This window comes from Dermacentor variabilis, chromosome 11 (assembly GCF_050947875.1).
Source record: "Dermacentor variabilis isolate Ectoservices chromosome 11, ASM5094787v1, whole genome shotgun sequence".
Taxonomy (NCBI): Eukaryota; Metazoa; Arthropoda; class Arachnida; order Ixodida; family Ixodidae; genus Dermacentor; species Dermacentor variabilis.
In genome coordinates, this window is record NC_134578.1 from 5,717,175 (window position 1) to 5,740,237 (window position 23,063).

General features: G+C 47.8%; 1 protein-coding gene across 8 annotated transcripts in view; it reads left to right on the forward strand.

Moving 5' to 3' along the window:
• The window catches only part of LOC142564159 (ras guanyl-releasing protein 3-like), a 69,317-nt gene extending 47,385 nt beyond the window's left edge, over nt 1-21,932 (forward strand). For all 8 annotated transcript variants that reach the window (XM_075675035.1, XM_075675037.1, XM_075675039.1 and 5 more), the window contains 6 exons: nt 998-1,072; nt 1,338-1,436; nt 2,332-2,571; nt 3,842-3,878; nt 6,908-7,012; nt 8,886-21,932. In XM_075675035.1, the coding sequence (XP_075531150.1) occupies nt 998-1,072; nt 1,338-1,436; nt 2,332-2,571; nt 3,842-3,878; nt 6,908-7,012; nt 8,886-9,076 (747 nt within the window). In that variant the 3' untranslated portion in view covers nt 9,077-21,932. The remainder of the gene's footprint in view (nt 1-997; nt 1,073-1,337; nt 1,437-2,331; nt 2,572-3,841; nt 3,879-6,907; nt 7,013-8,885) is intronic.
• Nucleotides 21,933-23,063: the final 1,131 nt, after the last annotated feature.

Consider the following 23,063-nt stretch of genomic DNA (forward strand, 5'->3'; position numbering starts at 1 on the left):
GACTTTGTCTTCGAAAACAAAAAGAAGATAACATAAATCACTGACAACCTAGGAATTTAGGGCGACACATGCACCATCGTCCATTTCAAGGATGAGGTTATGTATATGCGCGCCAGCAAACTACGTTCGCTGACTTCAGTGACGTCATGGCGGATGCTAACTGTTTTCAGCATCTGCGTCCCCTCGCAGTGCGGAGTCAGAGAGGGCAGGTTCAGCGCGGTCTTGAGGACGGAGCTCGAACCAAATTCGTAAGATGTCACCGAATATAAATTCAGCTTATACAGTTAGCGGCATATAGCTGAGAATATATAGGTTGTCCCAGCTCACATTAGTCCAGCTCTTCAACTAAAAGATAATAATATAGAAGAAACACGGTGCAAAGGTGCAATTTTAACACCTACAGTGTTCGATCGACAGACCTCCGGCAACTAAAAAATCGGAGGTTTTATAATTGTATCGTGCACTGCGTCCTTTTAATTATTTTTTGCTGAGTAACTCGGCCAACTAAGAGAGCTGCGTTGATTTCGCGTTTTTCATAAGCGCGTCATAGTGCATCTCCCAGACAGACGCGTCGTGACCTTGGCTGCACAGCGACAAAGACGTCGAGCGTGCGCCACTGTTCAGCGAAGCCAGCGTGTGCGTTGCGTGTGCACGCGCCCGGCCGTTCCTGCCGAGGCGCTGTGCGTACGCACGCTGTTCGGATTCGCCGCCACGAGTACTCCACGTAAGCGCGCTCGGGGGCAGAGCTGTTTAGAATGCCGCCGTGATGGTAGTGTCGCTGCCGACGTGTTCACGCTAAACCTTAGTTCACACCAGGTCGAACGCATTCGCTTATCGCAATGAACTTTGCGCGAGTCTTGGCCTAACGCAGCGTCGTCACCCCCAGCGTCACTTTTTCCGGCATACGCCCGCGTTAGCACGTCACCGCATGCGCCTAAACTCTCTATTGACGCGACAAGAATTCGTATATGAGTGTGGGCTTTTCTTTTGCTTGCAGCTCTCCCTAGACACAGCCTACACCGAAGACGAGATCTTTGAGCTTTCTCTTGCCAGAGAGCCAAAGGCACCCATGGTACGTATTCCTGCTTTCATTCCGCTTCTAGTAGGTCAGCTCAAAACCACTTATATGGAAAACCATTCTTAATTGTGAGCCTTAGGAGAGCCGCACACACATGTAAGGTATCTCTAATGTTACTTTAGTCAGTTACGTCTCTTGTTCGCATGGTATGTGCGAGGCAATTCCCAGTCTTCACTTTCAAGTAATGCCAAGGGTAGGTAGGGACGTTCCTTCCATTTCGTGTTGCTGGGTATGACTGGACCCTGTTGCGTTCTTGCAGGTATCTCCGTCGAAGCCTCTCGCTATGGAATTTGCATCCAAAGTCCCGGAAGGAACTGACCTGGCGCTGGTCGAGAAACAGATCTGCGATATGGTGGAGGTAAGTCGATGCGAGACTGTCGTGGTCTCCAAAGCTGCGAGTGATTTAACGTGGCGATCTTGTAAGACAACGATGGATAAGTCAAGAAGCTTGAATTCTGACTTTCTGGAGAGCATCAATTTCACAGCCATCCTCCGCCACATGTGTCGAGGCATACATATGGGTGGGCAATCATAAATATCGACAGAAATCATAACTCGCATGTGGCTCATGACGTGACTGTCGACCTTCGCAAGAAATTTATAATTCTTAAAAAGAAAAGAGGAAAAGAGGGGCCAGCGTTCCCGTGTAGGACGGCAACATGAGCCTGGTGACGAAAGTGCACTAGTGCTGAGTTAAGCGTGCACGAAAGTTGCCGAATAACTGCGGCTTAGAAATGAAGCACGCAGTTGTTGTCTGTTTTGCAACCACACGAAGCCAAGGGACAATGATGTGAGGAAACGCACAGGGGAAATTCGGTGTTTATTTTTTAAGGGTAGAAATAGTAAGGAAAAGGGAAGGAAAATGGGCGAAAGTACAACTTGCCGCAGGGGGGGGGGGGGAGCCGAATCCATATCTTGCACATTACGCGTGCGATGGTCTACCATTCAGCTACCAGTGGCGGAAGTTCGTCCTCCTAGTGCAGTTTATTGGGTGCTAACTTAAGGTTACGAGATGTAGCCACGGGAGTGCCAGCCAGTGCCACACGCGGCCGTGGAAGTTGATGCGGAAGACTCTTTCAACCGCACGCGTGGTCTGTGTATGGGTGTGATCGCGCGCGCGCGCGCGTGTGTGTATGTGAATTTGTGTGTGCGCGTGCGCGCAGTACTACGCCCCAGATACAGCAACACTTGACTCCCTCTTTCGGGGAAGGGGTCAAGCGTGGCCTAATGTATTCTGCCTGCAACTTGCGCAGGAGGTGTTCCACGAGTACGACACGGACCGCGACGGCTACCTGAGCCCCGAGGACGTGGCGGCGGTGACGGGCCGCTTCCCTGCGTTGCGGGGCCTGGTGCCGGAGGAGTGCCAGCGGCGGCTGCTGGGCCGACACGACATTCGCCGCTTCCTGCTGCGTTCCAACTGGGCCATGTTCCGACATGACTTCCACGAGACCACCTACTTCCGGCCCACCTTCTGCATACATTGCACCGGCCTGGTCAGTGCGCTGCAGTGCTCCCTCTCTCCCCATCTCTCTCCCTCTCTCTCTGTAGCAGTCGGGCCGAGTAGCGGTGAGGTGTTACCAATCTAGGGGGGGGGGGAAGCCTTGATTCACTTACTGCGATAAGCAGTTCACGCGAAGTTCCCACTCTCCCCGCTTTTCTCGCTGCTCCTGCATGGGCTTCTTCTCTCTGGCATTTGCGGAACGCCCTAACAGCGTGCGGAGTCGATTGCTTCTGTAGCAGCACTCAGCCTTCAGTAGGTCCAACTTTGGCACTTAATCACGTTAGTTAGGATTGTCTGACCTCCTTGAAAAATATATGCTTCATATATGAGGAACTTGGACTCTCTTTATAATCGATCGCATCTACGTGACTTTTCCTGTCCACACCTGGCGACCGCGCAGAGTTGCCGGAATGAGCGCAGCGTTATTTGCATTACACGATTATTTGTAGCAGTAAAATAAACTGGAGGAATAAAAATTCCGACAGAACCCGTGCGGCGATGACTGTCCACGTTAAGGCGATGAGCACTGAGGCAGCGTAGCGACACACGTACGTGTTGCCGCCGCGGAAACGTGACACGCACATGAGGCGCGCACTGCAGCCGGGCTCCCGTCTCCCGCTGCCCTCTGGGCACGCTGCGCCATCTAGAGGACTCGCCGCGAAGTCCTCCTCCTTTAGTGTCGCCCCCTAGATGCGGCGTGGCCTCTTAAATGCGTGGTGCTGAGTCGCGTGCTAATGCTGGGAATTAATCCCTCGACGTCCGCGGGCATAAATGACCTGGTTGCTATGCTTGAAGAACCCATGTGAAACGGCTTCGATCCCGCCCAGCGCCTGATAAATTTTAGACGTTTACCTTTCTGCCATTAAATATTATCTCTCTCTTAGACGTTTCTTTTGATTGAAGAGCGGTGTGAAGAGGCTAACTAGATAAATTCAAAGCAGCTGAAGTAGGCTAAAAATGTTATTCACAATACAATAACAAATAAGCGAAACCAAAATTTAATAAGAAAGTCAGCGCAGCGCGTCAAAAATTGAGTGTCTGAGACGTAAGATGTCATGTCCAAATGCTTGCGCGGTAATTAAAAAAAACACTTGCATTTTTGTTTCATTAAATGCGCACCAAATAAGCATTCATACGGTGCTGCTGCCCTGGTACGCTAGCTTTACTCAGAGCCACCTTTTATATATTGTCACTTCTTTCAAATCTAAGATTTAACTGAGCGACTCGTAATTGTTTTCTCCTTTTCTTTGTCACTTTCTCAGCTGTGGGGCTTGATCAAGCAAGGCTTCAAGTGCAAGAGTGAGTGTCATTACTAATTGTTCATATATAACTACTTGCTTTCACGTATGTCGCGTAGTAATATATCCAAATGCGATGCCTCAGTAGTGTTATGAAAATTGGGCTTCGCGTTATCATTTACATTGCACAAAACAGATCGGGAACGGAGCTTCTTGTGGTGAGTGTAAAGAGCGCCGTCAGAGAGCAGGGCCGCGATTTCGTAGCGATGCCTTTTCCGATGCCTTTTCGCTAAACGTGTGCGAATATCGATGTTTCGGTTCGAACCGACGCCGAATTGAATAGTAATTAGTGTAGAATAATTTTGAAGCGAATAGTTCAAACAGTTGCGGAATTTTGGTTAAAACATTGACACGAGTGTCAAACGTCGACAAATATAAAAATTTTGATTCTCCACTTGCCAAAAAGAAAACAGTTTCATCTCTGGAATATGTTTATCTTCAAAAACTTGGAGGACGCTTAAGCTTCGCCTTCCAGAGTGGAAAGCGATAGCGTTATCGCACCCCGTTCGCACCGCCCACTCATTCGCTCGGCATGCTCTTGAGTCACACAAAGACGAAACGTGCGCCTGAGCAAGCAGAACGAACCAAAGAGCTCGGTGTCTCGGAGGGAGAAACGATCTACGCGAGCCAAACGTCGTCATCGGCATGGACAGCCGGGCCGCGAGGCGCCATGAAGGCGGACGCGATCATTGGGCTGACGCCTCAACGGGATCGTCCTCTATATCGCTTGGGAGCACCACGCAGACGCATGACTCCTCGCCAGCAGCACGGCACACATCGCAGGGGACGCTTTCCCACCAGACGCGGTACGGCGCAGCGATCACGTCAGAGGCGTCCAGCATCAGACGCTGCACCTAGGAATCGCGCTGTGAGCGGAAAGAGGAGCCGCGTCGCCTAAACACGAGGGTTCAAGTGACGCACGCTTGAAGTTGGAAGGGGAGAGAGAGAGAAAACTTATCAAACGCAAGGGTATTGGGGCATCCTCGCACCGGTCCCCGCACGGCCCCATTGCGCTCAAACGAGACGAAGGGGAGAAGCGGGCGAGTGGCGCGCCACTCGCTCGCTTCTGGCAAGAAGATGGCTCTGCTTGTGCGCCAAGTGCAGAAGAAATGTAACGGAAATGTACTTCGCTACGCGTTTCACTGCGACTTCTATAATTTACATGTTCATAATTACCGATATACAGCGCAGTATAACTTTATACGGCACGTTTCTAACGCAACACCGCATTCACTAGAGGCGCTTTTTGTCCCGCTTTGAAGCATCGAACTCATGGCTGAGTTCAATACAGAAAAAAAAAAAGAACTCACGGCTGAGTGGTAGCGTCTCCGTCTCACACTCCGGAGACTCTGGTTCGATTCCCACCCAGCCCATCTTGCAAGTTGATTCTATTTATGAATTGCCTTCCGCCATTTTTCGTTCATGGCGAACGCCGCCGACGCCGACGACACCGGCTTTTCTGCGACACGAGCTGCTTAACGCTGTCGCGTTAAAGTGTCATTTTTGAGGTATCTTCATGCAAAAATGCAGGTTCGACATTTCTTACGGCTCTAGCAGCACAGAAGATTTGTTTACGTGCTAGAGTGTTTCGAGCTCACACGTCGTGCGTCGTCGCGATGCTGTGTAGTGCGACGCCGGCTGTTCACTCTGCGTTGCAAAATTTAGCTTGACGCTTTCCGACTGCACACAAGATTAACCAGTTACTTTCTGTAACGCGAGCTTGGCAGGCAAGCTCTCCACTTGTGCGATCCTCATTCCGTCCCGAGCGCATGATATTCGGCCCGATCAGCGATGGGCTCCAAGCTTCCCGCGACCGTTCGCCGTCCAGCCGCTGCGCCTCCCTTGGCTGTTAGGCCTAAGGAGCGCTGTTTCGCCGGGTTTCGGCCACCGAAGTTGCGGTGTAGTGGCGCGCCGTCGCTAATATATTCGCAGCGGCAGCAGAAAAACCATATCGCCTGGGAAATCGTGAGTACGTGGTACAAGCTAAATGGCGGCCGCAAGTTCTAACGCTGTCCGAAAAATCGAGCCAGACAATTTGTAGCGTTCGAAACTTGCGCGTGTAAGCCGCTCAAAAAAAAAAGGACGAAAATTACCAGCAATGTCGGGCTGCAGCGGGAATTTCGTCTCAAGGTGTGGTTTCACGGCAGCCCTGCCCGTCATGCCGTGAAACCATCTTTAGAGAAAGCTTCTCCGCTATCAGCGTCGCCGAAGAGATGGGAAATAGAGCCGCTGGCCGAAGATACGACGGGGAAGATCCGTGCGTCCACGAATAAAGACTGATTTTAGAAAATCTGGGCGTTTTATACAGTTATTTGCGTGGGTCATTCATGCGAAAAATATTGCATATTCACACAAGCCCACTTTTTGTGCTTTTCGCGCTTCGTGAGTAGTCAGAGTGATGTTCCGCTCGCGTTGTCAACAGGATAAGCCGGCCATGGCCTGTGGCCCATACGACTGGCATAGAATCGTACAGAAGGCATCGCTACAAAATAGCAGCTCAGTTTTACTCTCGATGTCGTCTAGCTGATACCTGAACAGTTGTCATCAATGTGAAAGGGAACACCGCCTTTTTAGAAACTACAATAACTCATGATACATGGGTACAAATCTAGGAACTTGATAATTTAGAATAAGTTTTCCTGTATAACACTTAGTCTTACTGAGCAATTTTATTTAGGGCATCTGTGTTTAACCCCTAAGGGCGCTTGAGACAAACATGGCTGTTCTCTTTCGTATTGACGTCTACTGCACATGTTGTACGAGGAACGATAAGCCTTTATGCTGCGCGTTCGTGGCAGTAATTCCTCATTCACACCAGCTCCTAAATTTACTTTAACGGTAATCGTAGGTGAGGTGAGCTCTTGTTATGTGTATAGCTCGGAATGCTCTGTTCCAGCCTTCATTTTGTTTGTATTTCTTTCCGGCTCTTCACAACCTAACGTAGCTCAGTGTTACCGAGCTTCGCCGTTGACGCATGCGAAATGTTTCCAAGCCTACGTGTGCATGTCTTGAAAAGACTCTCCGCTGCAGAGTGCGGGATCAACGCGCACAAGCACTGCCGAGAGCAGGTGCTCGCCGAATGCCGGCCACTCACGCCGCAGGGCCCGGTGAGGAGCTCGTCCTTCTCCTCTACAGGTACGCACTCTTGCCTGCTGCTCGCTCTGGCCGAGGCACGCAAGCTGCTTGTGCACGCGACGCGCGCGGATCTTGCCCGTCGGTGCGTGTCCCTGCAGCAGTGGTGCAGTGCACGCAAGGTTAACGGCACCAAACCACGCCTATTTGGGAGATCCTCAGCTTGCGGATTTGGCACGGTGCGCCAGCAATGTTATGCCGCATCAATTTCTAGAAGTGTACGAATATTCGAAACTTTTCGAAAAACGAATAGAATATTGACTCGAATCAAATAGTAACTATTTCGTTTGGCCTTCGAACTGGATAGCAACTATCTTTGAAAATCCGGATATATTTCGAATAGTTTTAGAATACTTCACGTCGTCAACTGTTCATGATCAGACGTGAAATGCAGGCAACCTTCGTCCCGTCTGCGCTGGACATGACGTGCCAGAGCACGATGCGCAGCCTGACGTTTTCGAGTAAATACGATCACTCACAATAAGATATTGTTTAGACACGTAATTCGGCAGTTGGTACTGTATTTTACTATTTTTATATGCAGCATGCACAGTATGCACAGCTATTGACTAGGCCAACAAGACTGCCTTTCTAACCAATAACATGGTATCCTGTAGGGCTTGTTGATACCTATTGATGGCGCGTTCAGCATAACCTAGCCCGAGGACGACAATAACGTAGGAAAAACAGACGCTCACTATAAACCGAATTTCAGTAACAGAAGCTGGTCTTACAAAGGTATGCGAAGAAAGCAAATAATTTTTAAAAAGAACTTGCGGATCCAGATGACAGTGCTGTATGCGATAGAAAGATAATCGATTTCATTTCGGGATAGGATGATTGACGGTATGCTGACGCAGGAGTTGTTCTTGTTGAATATTGCTACGGCTTCTAGGGTGACACTTATGTCCATGTCAGTATTTTGCTGATGGCACGTTATCTGCTGAAGCATGGCACTGCAGCCACAGCTACTGCAACGGGCCACCAGGTGACCTGTCACAGCACTCCCAACATTCGCATGCTCTTTCATTGATACAGCGACCAATTTTAGCCTATGTAACAAGCACCGCACGAGAGGAGCAATCTGTAGATCACGCCCTGTTCACATTAGGCGTACGTGTCCGTGCGCAGTCGGACGACAGCTTCGATATTCACACGCTGGCACATATCGTACGCCCCTTCTGGCAGGCAGGTGAAACCACCCTAGTGCCTGAACAACGTTCACGCACTGAGCCACAACCTCGTGAAGATAGCAAAGAGACAAGGTATCGAGGGTTTGACGAAGACGCGTCAGGTCGGAAATGATCATGACGCATTTGCGTAAAAAACATGTTCGCAGCGACCACATAAAAATATGAGTCTAAAGAAAAGAATAAGAAGGCAAGTAATTGGGGCTAGTTGACGGCGGTCCATAGTTTCTTCTTGCGCTGTGTACTTAATGACGAGGACGGGAACATCCGTTGTCGTCGTCTTTGTTCCCGTCCTCGTCATTAAGTACAGAGCGCAAGGAGAAACTATGAACAAAAGACATTTCTGCTACGATACTGTTCGCAAAAAAAAAGAAAAAAATGTGCGAACAAGGCTCCCGTGTGGGAGTCTGCCGAAACGTCTCTTGCCCTTCTTTTTAAGGCTTCTAGGTTCGTATTCACAAGAAGTGAAACTCGCAATAGAATTGCTCACAAAAATACATGCCAGCCAATCAGGATGTCGGACGTAATACTGACGAAGGTGTTCAGCCAATAGCAAACAGCACTTTCGAGCGAAAAGCTTTGCTAATTCGACCCATACAGTGCTCTGTTGTGGTCGGTGTCCGTGTTTCTACACAACTGTAGCTTCGGAAACTCCATGGAATGACGGCTCCACACTCGCGTCGCAGAGTGGAGCGTGCCGAGGCCCAGCCGCCACCAGCACCAGCAGCAACCGCAGCAGCCGAGGCGCTTCAAGCAGAGCCGTTCGGAGAGCGAGTCGGCGCCGCTGGTCCATCGGACCTCCGACACGCGCTGGAAGTCGGAGGACGGCAGATCGACGGCGACCCATTCGTACGGCCAGACGGTGCGCAACACGTGATGCTTGTCGTCACGCCACGAGGACCCTCTTTCTCTGGGCCGAAGGTGCCACACCGCAGAACTGCTTGCCCCCCCCCCCCCCCCCCCCCTACCTTGTTACTTCGCTAGCCCGCCCACCTGCCCCATTTGCCTGCTCGCCTTGACGACTGTGAGTCCCCAGTGTTGTCTCCCCGATGATGGATCCGAAGACCTCTCCAGAACCGCGGCCTCTCTTCTGAAATTTCGCGTGGCGCGATGCGTGAGTTGTTCTTCGTACCTGCGACTCGGGCCGCTACGGTGGCCCCGCCGAACCTTGCGTCGGCTGTCGGGCTCCGCCTCGGGTGTATAGCGTGCGCCTGGGCAGCGGTCGGTTGTGCGTCTGCCACCGGCTTGCCGAGCTCCGCAGAAGCTGATCCATGTGTGCCTCACATCCTCCAGAGTGCACTGGTGGGCCGGGTGGTCGAAATTCTTGCTTAAAAACTGAAAAGTTGAGAGAGCCGTTTATGACTGATAACACCAAATCCATGGCTTAGCAGCGGGAAACTCAACTTACCGGCCGCTCGGCGTAAAAATAGGATGCTGTTATTTCTTGGCAGCTGCATAAATAAGTGCGCATACTCTGTCATACTCTGTCAGTACCAAGAGCCACAGCTGCAGCAAGAAGTGTCATAAGCGACTGAGCTTTGTTTTAGTTGGTTTGCACGTTTCTGAAAGAGACGGTACGCGTAACATAGTGACAAAGTTACAATTACAGCAGCTACTTTGTTGTTTTGCGCTTCGTTTCTTTGGAGCGGTACCCAAACTTTGACCAAGTGGTCGGCATATCGAACCTGCCGCTGTTAATCCCTAAATTTCTTTTCTTTCTTTCTTTGTTTTGTTCGTCAACGGAACGGCGGCAATTGTGAAGGTTTCTTTTTCTCTCTCTCATTAGTAATTTTGTGCGCCTCGCAGAATGTGCGGCACCCTTCCTGTCGGCTCCCGCAGCGCCTGGTAAGCCTCGCAAATGCACAAAGAGCCACTGAAAGGGCTAGCGCCTTCATTTTCTATTCGAGTTGTTTGGAGAACGCGTGCTATGACTACATGACATTGTTAGTAGGCTACAAGTGAGAGAAACGGTTTGCGGCCGAGGGTATCCGTTCTTGACCCATGACTCGCGGCTATGCTAGCAGGCTATTCGTAGCCTTGGGACGCAGCATGTTTGTAAGGAAAGTTAAGCGTGTTTTTAACTGGTGTAAGCTGTAATCATGTTGACGGGACCTGCAACAATTCAAACGAAGCCGTGTCGTCGGCCAGTGGCTTCGCCCAGTCGACGCCGAAAGCATAGCGTCGCTTTCGCCGTTGGGGGACGAGGCGCGAACTGTGCGGCTTTGCCGAGGATCGTTCGCCTCCGCGTGTCCGTTCTTCGCGCTGTTGTACATACTTGGCGTGATGTGTGTGAGCACACTCGTTCGACTCGTCACAGACGGGTCCTGGTGTTGCCTCGTCGAAGAGTGCGTTTATTGTTCTCTCCGCGGGCCAAAGCACTCTATCCCCTGCACTGCCACGATTGTCGCTGACGAACGTTGGTATGTGAATTAGCATCGCTCAGTGCGAGAGATTTCGGAGGTCTGAAAATATTTGCTGTTGAGAAGGATGCTACCTTGGAACCTCGCGACGCCTATGGTAAATAGTAACCCTGAATGAGACTACTCCCATCTCTACCCCCAAATCGTCTCACCAGTGTTTAAAAGTATAGCTGGTCGTTTACCGTTTCACACACTTCCGACAGATGGCGGTGACTGCCCAGACACGTAGCGGGAATCGTTACGTCTCGCGACGTTAATCATCATAATCATCTCTGAACGCGAAAGCAATTACTTATGTCTCGTTAAAATGTTGTCATTCCGACGTCTCCTACTCGTCTTCTAAAACGAGTCACATCGATCATTCCGTCGCCAAGCTGTGCACTGCGCGTTCCTCGTTCTCCTCAGCTTATCATGGCAGTCAGGTTCGTTTCCTGGTAATATTCGCGGGTATCTCTCGCGCATAACTCAGAGGAGTTTCTGCAAGGCTGTCGTGGGAAATCGGCATCGTTGCATTTCTGCCGATTCCTAGCAGTGGTTCATAGTCTGCTTTAAAATATGGGCACTAAGAAACCTCAGTTGAAATATTCACGTGTATGCTTTAAAGAGGCTCTGAAGAGCAACATTAAGTTATTATGCTTTCATAGCTACTCGAAAAACATGGGCGGCGTCGCCTTGGAAGTTTACCGCGCCAGCTCACCGTGACGTCACAGGTTTTAGCAGCGTCTGCCCAGGCATAGTTGGCTCTTTGTCTTTAAAGAAGAACTGCGCTGCTTTCTTATAAGGAACTAAAACACAGTAACAGGATTCAAGAGCCTTTATTCCACAGAAACTGCCCGCGTGGGAGAAAATTTGTTGAAACCCTCCACGTGCAATTGTCGTTCTGAAGGTTCGGCGCGAAATTCAGAGAATGGAAGTTTTTGCCTTGCATTTCTCCACCAATAATCAAGCTTCCTCATCCATCTAAATAGAGTTGTCGAAGACTACGTTAACATTCTAACGTAATAATATGTGGCTCTTTTGCGTCCCGTTGATAGTGAGCGCTCGCGGTGTCGAAAAAAAAAGAATTTTGAAGCAGAACTCTGGCCCGCTCAAGCATTTGTGTCTCAGAAATTTTCGCGATGTCGTTTCGCTCAATGCAGGCGAGGGCTTACTCGTGATGCATGGAGCCTTCGACCCTTTCGTAATGCTGCACTTTTTTCTTCTTATCGCAAGAGTTCTCACGGTGATCTTTGCATTACGTTTTTGTATCCGAGGTCTGCAGGCAGTGTTCAATTACCACCTCTGTTCGTAGAATAAGGCGATGTAAGCATCGCTGTATGTCGCGAGCTCCTTTCAAGACGTGTGTGTGGTATAATAATATTTATAGTATCTACTTTCCGGTTTTCATGGCTCTCAGTGCGCAAAACAGAAATTTGTTTTTCCGTACCTCGTGAAATGATGGTGCACACAGAGTCAATTTGAGCCATTAGTTGCTACCACGGGGCGGCAAATACAAATCGCTCATTTCTATAAAAAGAAGTTTTTCAGCACCTATGTTCCAGTGTCCTCCGAATGACGTGCTGAATTCATGTACCTGGTATTGTCTTCGAGTTATTTATGTGTAATGGCTGCTCGTTGCGACGGAAGTGCATTGTATAGGTGCGGCTGAAAGTGTGACGCCGCTGAAGTTTTCACCGGTTTAGGTTTTCGTCACTAGCTGTGGCCGATCGTCCAGCAGGGCAAAACGGTGGTAATAATCCGCGCTAGACTCAGGTGCCATTTTTCATCGAAGTTACAGACTACATACGAGGCCAATCGAATTGCTCTGTCCGGTATTTTTTACCTCACATAGTCTCGACCACAACAGATTTGCTGCGCTGCAAGAGAACACGTGCACAGAGCACACTTGAGAAGCGCATCGTGATCCGTAGCGTCATCGGAAATTTGAATGCGCGCAGGTTTTTCTGTAGCTTGTGATCCTTTTTGACAAGATGTAGCGAAAGAGGAGAGTGACGGTTTTGATATTTAATACCTTTCTCTCTTTTCTTCCACTTAGAATGGGGAACAAGGAAGAACTGCACATGCTATCGGCCAGCACAAGGCAATGCGCACACTAACTATTTCAGCCTGTAGTTTTTCGGAATACTTATGGTAATGTTAGGAACGCCTCACTACCAGATGGCCGGTGAAGCTCAGAAAAGCATACAAAAGAAGCCGCGTTTTTCTTCAGGAATTCTACACTTTGCAATGTTAAGTGAATATCGTGCTCGATTGCCAAAACGAGAAAAAGAAAAGGAATATAAGAACACGGGGTTCGCTAATGCTCCAAGTACCTGGTTAAAACTCATAAAAGCTGTTTTACTAGCGCTTATCTTAACTCAGCCGAATCTTTATCAAGAACTTTTGACACTGCGTATAGGATGTTACGTGCTCGAAGTTGTTTTAAAACCACAGCTTAAGTCCAATATTCGAAGACTACATTTACAAGGTTTTTCTTAGAATCTTGATCCATAGTTAACAGCATGTCTTTACTTTCGCAGCTCGAACATCAGAAAAAGAAAGTTAATTTGAGAGTTGTTGCGGCCAACTGCATAGTTCACGCAATATACAATGGAAGCTACGAAAGCTTCCTACGTGTGCACATTTTACTATTGAAGAGTCGGTGTTACACTGGTCTGATCACATTAGCGTTTCTTTTTCGCCGGATGAGACCTTGATAAGAATGTTCACCGAAATAGTAGAGAGTCAAACAGTTGCACATCAGTGTCGCGATGCTTCATTTTCATTGAAAGCTGGGGCTTCGAACACCTAGACTGCAATACTTCAAGAAAAGGTGTGGAGCACATTCATTAATTTTCAACATTTACAATTTGAGCACTGTTACAGTAATGCATCTTCAAGGATGACACGCACTTGCTGCTCTTATCATTCGTAATTTCACTCGTGAAAAAAAAAAGGATGACATAGCTAAATGCGTCCTGCGGAAATCCTGCGGGCAAGGAAGCTTATACGGATGGCCCTTACCTCTGTTTGGGCTGCTCAGTGAATTCTATTTGTCGTTAAAAGGCGCAAAAGGGAATACCTTTCCGCATTTACAGAAATTCCGCTGATAGGCTTCCCTCCCGTTTAACACGAGCACATTTTGATTACGGCTGAAAGACGTGCCTTTAAGGCATATTTTATTATTTCTTTATGGGACCACAAACCACATTGTTCTCAAGCACGCGCTCTCGTATCTGTATTTAGGTTTTTAGTACGGTTCAAGTAGATGGCGAAGCTAACTGTTCCCACATTACCTCGGCACGATTTGTGACGGAAAGACTGCACGAGCATCAGTTGGTTTGCGCCAGACCACAACGCTTTTTTTGTGTTTTAACATGCCATTACAAAAATTTGAGGTTCCTAACGGAAAGAAATGTCACTAATCTAGCCTTTCAGCAGAAAGCACTGTTTATTTTTACGAAAGGCTTATCGTATCTTCAAAAGTTCTCTCATCGTGTCACACCGAGCGTGGATTATACCAAGACATTCCGAACGAAATCAAATGCAGGCGATTAATGAAAACACACTTCTGTGAATATTGCTTGTTGCTTCAGGGAAGGTTCGGATGGAATCTGTGTGAGTAGGGCAGGGACGCGTTTTTATCTCCTGGTGAATGACGCCTTATTACAGTAAAAGATTTCGATCTACTCGTCATTGAAATGATTATTCTTGTTATCATTTATTACTTGCACGTTTCTTGAAATGCAAGTGTTCGTCTCTAATTGAGCCATAAAATACGGTAACTGCTCCGAAGTTACAGTTCTGGTTTGACTTTGGAAATGCTTGACCAAGGACTCTCATCACGAAGTTCATGAGAAGTTCATGAAGTTCAAAAGAAGTTCATGAGAAGATCTTGGTCCAAATTACTCAGTCTTGATGGTAGCCTCCCAAGTATTCTTGTGTCGAAGGCCTGCCGGTGTATCTTTAAAATACGTTATTCAGTAAAATGACATACAATAAAAGAACAACAGGAACACATGAACGTAGTGATGTGACACTAGCTGGCTGTCAAACCTTCGATAAGGAACCTATCTTTATAAATTTGACAAAGAAATGATAAAAAAGGCCCCCATAGTGAAATGAAGGCCGGTATCAGACCCTTTACCGCTATTTCATCCCTTTCTATTCACAATGCGTTTCCATTTGTCGGTATCTACATCATGTATAAGTATGTTTTCTTTTGCATTCTTGGTTTCACTTTATGCAAATGCTGCACACATGCATAAGACAGCGCGTGCTAATCTTGTTCTCACTTGAAATTTGCAAAACGTTTATTATTTTATGGCAGTCGAGACAGAGAACCTGTTTTCATATTTGCCGTATATCATGCGTGCATCGAGCTTCTTTCAGGAGACTACATTCCTCAGTGAGCTGTGCTTATGAGACAAAACAATTCATTTATCAAATATGTAATTGCGGTAGAAACGAAGGAAAAAAGTGACAATGACTTTAAGGCTATACATATATAGTTTCGCATACGTGACGACATGTTAAGACGCGTGAGTGAATGTTTCTGCGCTGTTAATCAGGTTTGGAACCTAAGACTACAGACGTTGCATTACATCCATTTCATTTTATTGTTGGAGCACTCCCTTACTCAATTTTGCGTATGTGGCGCTTAAAAAAAGATGAACGGGAGCAACGCATCGACGCAGCCGATATTTTCTCGGTAAGCACACTGTGAGGCGTCGCTGTAACTTGATTGACAGGGTCCTCTCAGGGTTCGCACGGATTTCTCGACTGGCGACGTCAACGGCCGTTTTCGCATATGGGTAATTCACAATTTTGTACGTCCCAGAACGATTCCAGTTCATTCTGACCGCTTGTCGAACGGCGCCTAATCGCACGAAGTGTTCTAGTCCTGCAGTACTGACACGATGCACACTTGTTCTCAGTTTGAACCGGTTGAGTCAAGGCGAGTGTTTCGCCTCAAGAGTATTGTGAGTTGATTGCGGAACGTGCACAGTAGGTGTGTTTACAAATACGGCTAAGCATACAGCTGGCAAAAAAAAAGTGCCAAAATCTTTGATCAGAGTCATCCATGACGCCTCCAAATATGCCTTAATGGTGAGAAGGGACAACCGTGAGCGTCCTCGATGGATTCTAACGGTGTGCCATACCCTCCTGCATTCGTGAGCTTGGACAGACGTGGTAAGGTCAGAAACGTATAGCTGTGTGGCGTCTATAGGTCTCTTACCAGTCCCAGTTTCAGAAGTTAGAATAGTCCCTGGATTAAAAATCGAGACGCTGATTGCTTGAAAACTTGGAGGTATAAAAAATTAAGGCGCCATCTGTTCTTAGACTATCAGTTCTTGGAATGGTTCCTATTCTTCAATAGCGACCGCGCACACGTTTGTAAATTTTTTGAAAGAGATCATATAACGTGGTGAGACATACATAACTCGCACGGATGTCATGCTATGTTGGATGAGGACCTAAACTAAAAACAAGCTGCTGAAATGTCACATCTGTAGCGTTTTCGTACAGGCTATCTGAGTGCAAGTTGTATGGTTAAATATGTTTTGTCTAAAAGGAGTGCACGTATGTACCACCGCATAAGGATGGTTTCCAGCCACCAAAGCTTCGTGCGGTTAGGCCGCCTAACTTGAATAACACAGAGGAAAGTTTATTCATCAGCCGTGGCACCGTTGCCACCTGCTGAAACCTTGAGGGCAGTCTTCCATGACGATTCGCGCGCGAGGTATCGATGTGAGCGCACGCGAGCACATTGTGAAGGACACGACTGGAGGCTGCGCTGTATAGGCACTTCACCGCCGGCGAATTCCGTCACGTTGCCTTTTTTGGAGCCATTGGAACAGTACGAGTACATCACTGGAGTCTGCATGATAAGAAGTGACCCTCTTTGAACTTGCACAGCCGCCGTCATGCTTAACCCGAACGATGAAGACACATCTCAAATGGCTGTAATTTAACGAACTCAGCCTATAAGGAGCAAATTCTTTTGAAGGAAGACGCATTAAGCTGCTAGAGTCAAAGCACGCGAACCAGACATCTTTGTCAACATGCGTAGCGGAGATGAGGTAAGGCAAGGATCTAGGTCAACCAGGCGGTTGTCGGAAAGTTGACAGTATGCGACGCACACGTGCGCATTGAAGCGTTCATCGTTCAGCCTTTCACCGGCGGTCGTATGGGCTGGTAGAGCTCAAACAATGCAGCAACGCTTCCGTGCTCCTTGAACACCGTAGATGCACGAGGCCGCGGTATCGTCTTCTGTTTGGTGAATGGCCTGCCACGTAGTTTCCTTGAAGCAACCCGAAGGGCATGCCTTTCGAGAAGTAACACGCGATGGGCAGTAGCAAGAGCCTTAGAGTTTCATCGGTACCACGCGTGTAATAATTGCAAATGAGGTGCTTAAGGTGTATTCGGGCTAAGTATGACGGAAGCTGTATCTCCCATAGCTCCCACAGCTGGGCTTATCAGCATGCGCTACTTGGAGCTCCCGAATAATTTGGCTACCCAAGATTATGCGCGCCGAAATGTCAGTGCGCGCTTTTATGCACTCCGCCCAGAGTTGAGTAGCGCGGCGATCGTTGCCGGGAACGGAAACTATCAGGTCCGGTTCAGCAGGAGGACGTCGTAGCTCCCTAAGCCTACTGCAGTGGGTACGCCTTGTCCAACGGAATCGAGGAAGGCGCAGCATAACAGAGTTCGGTGGCGGTGAGTTGTCCAGAACGAGCCTCGGGTCGAGTACAGCGCCTGTGTGGCGGGGCTCCGCCTCGAGCGTTCAGAGACTACACCTGCAGGGAGGCAGGCGTGCGAGGAAAAGAAAAACAATTCGGCGGTCCTTCTTTCTCAAGTTACGAAGCAATCGGCGAGAAAACCGAGGGTTTCTCACCCGAAAGCATGTAACTGAAAGTCACTGATTGCGTTCGTACTGAAGCTGATCGATTATCTTATCTTACAGTTATGGTCCCTAGAGGAGTGCTAACACGTACTTTCGAAGTTGTAGAAACTCTGCCGCATGCTTATTGTGCGTGAAGAGAGAACAATTAGCAAATGCAAAGGTCGAGAAACATAACGTATTTTAATTTGACGCTAATGTCAGAAACTTGGTGTCATCGTCATTGTTGTGACGTCCCAACAAAAAGCAAAATTTGCTAACGACGTTCATTATTAAGGCTAGGTATGACGATGTTGATAGAAAAAAAAAGAAATTTGGGAATGGCACATCAGTACTCCTCTGAACCGGGGTTCAGCGGAGGATCGAAGGCGTGCTCAGTTGCATTATCCTTTCACCGCTGACCAATGCGGCAAACTATCAAGCCGATGGTAGTTCGCTCGAAGAGACAAAAAAAAAATACATTCAGTTGTTTTGGCAAATTAAGCCATATAGAACCGCCCTTAGCTTTCGTTACAGAGACAGAAGGGCCGACAAACACTCGCAATTTCGTGATATGCGTACTTTGACGCAGTCATACAGAAGCGACCACATGAATACAGAGCTATCTTTCTTCTGTACCTACGCTCGTGTAAGGAGTAAACTTATATGTCTATGTATAAAGTTTATTGTAGGACCGTGCCAGTAGGGTATCTATCATTGTGGATGTTCCAATTTTTTTCCTCCAGGGAGCCACACCTTGCACGAGGTGCTTTCCGCGAAACATGTTACCGCAACATATATAACGTACCCCTAAGCAGCCTCCGAATACAACTGTGTGCGCAGAGGAATAGCGTGGGTAAAAGGGCACCAAAGGGAAACGTTGAGTTAGACTAGATTCGGAGACGCCAATGAAAGAAGCTCAACATTGTATGTGCTAGCAGACACGGGCAAAGACGAGGCACACCCGTCTTTGGACATTGCTATCTTTGAAGCTAGATTCCGTGCCTCAGAGATTAGCCGCATCATTTATCCAGAGCCTGAAAGAAGATTGACGACGACCTCCAAAAATACCGTGCCAGCTAGAATGCTCCTTGATGTCGCCTGGTTTGGCAGCGAATGGTGAATGCTGGTGACCTGGTTGTAAGAAAGAAACGAGAAGAAAGGGGGCTAACCGAAGAGCCCGATTTTTATTAGTCATATCATAAGATATTGATGATATTGTAAGAAAGAAGTAAAATTGGGCATGCAAAATTTTCGGATTTCAGTGTCACGTGTTGTCACGTTGAAAGAATGAGAAGAAGAAAAAGAAAAAGAAACATCCAGGACGATTATGGGGCGATTATGGGGACAACCTCTAATTGGGGCGAGGGGGAAGGTGCAACATTCCGCACTAAAACGCAAGCAATGAATCCGGATTGATTTCGACAGCACGGCGTTGCTCAACGCGCACCTAAATCAAAGTACGCGAATGTTTTTTTGCATTTTGCCCCCGTTATCGGAATGCGACCGCCGTGGCCTGGAATCGAACCCCAGACATCGAGGCCAGCAGCAAAATGCCACAGCCACAGAGCCAACGCGCCGGGTTTAGAAACAAAACTTTGGCCATTTCAACTTTGACAATCTGCACTTACACATCTTCACCTGCCGAACAGACCACTTCCAGGAGTGTGCAACACGCCAGGGCTGCTTGATGTTAAAGTTTCCCTTTAGTGTCCGTTTACCACAATCTCTGCATTCGGTTGTCAAGTGCTGCCGCTAGTGGGCGTATTTGTAACCGTAGAGCAAGACTGCTCCCACAACGTCGTACCTCTCCGTGTCGTGGTGCCAATGGAGCACGTCGTCATATCTACGTCTTGCATGGACCACGCCACACCGTTCTTTTCGCCTAGCACCGCCACTCATCTAGTGTTTCATTTTTTCTTCTTTTAAAACTCATACTTACTTATAACCTCTTGTTCATTTGTATATTTTTACGCTGTTTGTTATGACTCGTAACGTGGACTCGCCTTTCGCGCAGTGTCGACAGAGCATTGACCCCCACCAAACTGCCACCTCATCACGTTAACACTATCCAAAGAAAAGGAAGCACTGCATATATGAGGCGACGACATGCTATATTTTTCTTCCACGAGTGGTTTGCGGCTGCTATGATGTCCGGTGGTAATAACGCTTGTACGACTGAATGGGGTAGGGACTAAACTTTTCACACTTTTCCCTGTGCTTCGGAAGCTGTAGGTCTGCCTTGAGAGGGAGTTAATTCACATAATAATAATAGATGACTGCATTATTACGCAAAATGAAAATCGGGCATTAATATTGCAAGGAAAATGTCCATTCCACCGCTGCTGTCGTCTGCCGGCGTTTGTCTAATAGTCGGTGCTCCTTTGTCGGCTGTGCAGAAGAGTTACTCGAAATCAATCCAACCTTGAGATCACGTTTTACGAGTCATGCAGGCATGTGCAACGGTAAACACCATGTGTTGACACTGCTATACCCGTTGTAAATTTTTTTTTGCATAGTGATTTCTTAGTTGTCTCGTGCATGATTTTGCACATAATCCCGCGCACGTGATAACACGTTGTTCTAGTCCAAATAGTGTAAGTGCTGTCCTCCACTCTCCGCTGCACCGGGCATGGTGAAATGCTCCTCGTCTTATCTTGATCTACTGCTACATACAGCAGTTCTCGCTGTCCTTGTCTGATAAATTTCTTCCGCCAGATTATTTCCTCGCCAACTTCTAGAGATGGAGTGACATTTTAAGAAGACTTTGTCACCTTTCAAGTCGACATGGTTTTTCGACTAGTTGGCTCAGCTGCAAGAAGTCATGCATGTGTCACCTAGTTTCCCGCAACACAGTCCAGCTTAGATCCTTTGTGCGAGGCCTCTTTCGCGGTACACTGGTCGCGACAGTAGTGAAGCTGAATGTTGACACTGTCGTTCGCTGTTGCAAGCTAGGCAACTGCATGCGATAAATAACTAAAGTGGCTACAGCAATCACCTCGGTGGAACGACTCACAACGCGTCTCAACCTGTGTTGTACGGTGTTCTTGTGTGTACACGTCGTTTTGTTGAACTGTTGACATTAAGCGAGGGGTTATTCTGCGTTCCGCGCGGGCGTCTCCGTCGAGAGGGTGTTCGCTTCACCATCGCCGCGTCGTATCTGCACTGCAGTATGCCACGCTCTATTGTATTCCTGATTGAAGCCGCGCGGCGGCCAAAAGTGTTGAACGCATTTTGTTGAACGCATTTGTTGAACGCGTGTACCGCATGCGGCACACGCGGACGTGACAGCTGGTCATTATCTTTACGATCACTGCATGTTTGTGTTTCTCGGGAGATGCTGTTTCTCATCGCATGATGTATTGGAGAAATGTGATTGGCCATGTACAGAGTTTTTTTCTGGTTTGTGACTCGCTCTGTTACTGTTAAAGCGTAGATGTTTTCTTGAATGTATTGTTACGAACAGTTGTAACTATGCGTGTGTATTTATGGTACGACTAGCGACCGGCTTCCCACTTTCATTCAGTGCAAATTGCAGCCACGAATAACTGTTCATACGGTGAAAGTAATTTATCTGCTGCGTGGAAGCGCAATGGCTCGAGCCTCCAGGGTCGCTGAATTCGCAGTAGCGTTCGGTCATGTAAACGAATGTGAGGTACTGTCTTGTCGGTCGTATGCAATAGAGCCGGTCGGTAATTCGTGTTCACAGAATTCCGCATAACGCCCAGAACTATCCTGGAGAAGCCACTTTTGTCACTATTTCAGCGACGAGTGTAGGAGACGCATGTATCTGCGGCTTTGAGGAACGCTGTCCGGTGTGCTTCTACATTAGTAATTGGAGTTATCTAGTGCCATCGTCTAGCTTGTACAATCGTCGACAGTCTAACTGTGGGAGCCAAGGCGACAGACATACTTCAGTGTCCCATTCTACACCCTCATCTTTCACGTAATTCCGTGCTCATGCAGAAAAACATAGCTCGCGCTCCATCGCAGTAGTTCCCGACAACGCTGTCTTCGGCACCGTGTGTAAAGAGGCTGAATCAGCCGTAGCGTTGCGAAGCGTGGTATAGTTCCCGTGTCGAAACAATTACTGTTGGCCCTCATCATCATAACGCTAGTAGAGGCACAATAATAATGCTCGAAAAAAAAAAGTAATTACACGCAACACAGACGACGTTTCAATTCATCTAGGAGATGTTTAAAAAAAAAACACACATTTCAAACGTAATAAATCGTAAAGACTAAGTTCGGTTTGTGTTCCCCTGACGCATTCGTTGCAGGTGCACACAGAAGCTGCGCACCAGTTTATATATTTTAGCCTGGCTTCTGAAACGCGAGGCGCAGCCGACTGCCATTGGTTATCAATACAGATTGCGTTCGGCTGCCAAGCCTGTACAGCCTGGGAACATGGCAGCTCCCATCGCAGTGGCAGACGCCGTCCTCAATTAGTCGTCGTATCCGCATTGTGAGCTACGCCCACAAGTGTATGACAACACTGGCTTTTAATTGGTGCCATTTTGTCTCGCTCACAACATTTGAATCATCTACAGTTTTCTTAGATAAAGACGCCTAAATACAAATCTGCTTAGCGTTACTACTTTCATGTTGTTCTTTACTACATCCTGTTCATGTCTAACTACGTAATACTGGTAAAAGTAATTGATGGCTTGTTTGCGCTTGATTGACGTTGGACGTCGGCAAACAGAAGACAAGCAGATGACAGGACTCGGAAGAATATATTGGAGCATGCGTTCGTTCTCCATTCTGCTGCTCACGCGTGCGTTTTACGGCCCTTCGGGCAACTACTGTGATGGAGTATATAGTTAACCACTACGTACAGTAACAGCCCATACGCTTTAACTCACAGTATAAAGCAAAGCGGTGTATAGCGCTCGCGTTTGCTTAGGTGTGTCTGTGCTGGAGAGATAAAACAAGGGCGCCCAGTCGAGCCTGTTTCTTTTCCCATTCTTATGCGTTTCGCAAGACCTGCACAGACATATCTGACTATGGTACCTGAAAAGCAGTTTACACGACTGCGCTTAACAAACACGTTGGTGTTTATCCGTGGTCCAACAGCTTCGAAGACTACATTGATTACCTGTAGAAAGTGTGTGGATTATACAAGGACTGTAAGGAAACATCGCCACCAGCAGCGATCCGACGTGATCCCCCCACCCCCTTTCTTTTTTGCACGCGTCACTAACAACCGTGGAAGGATGGGGCGGGCTGAAGGAAACGACGTTGTTGCTCCGTGTGTGGAAAGTTGTTCGTTTTGATGAACGTATTGTGCTGTGCACTTGATGGTGGTGTTTTCTTTCGCGGCGTAGTCATAATTTTGTCCGGTATTTTGATGTGGTTACTCTACACTGGTGTACATATCTCGTGAGGGTAGCTAACCACTGCATTCCTTGTTGCTGAGTTTAACAAAACCTGTGGCTCGTGAACGCTTGCCTTTGTGTGTCGTGGCTTTCTCTTGAATCATGGAAATAACTCTAAAGTGTAAGCATTTATTCCTGAGCAGCGGAGGAGTATGTATTATTAAAAAGCTTAAGGTGAAGTTAAAATTTTTTTTCGCTCTAACT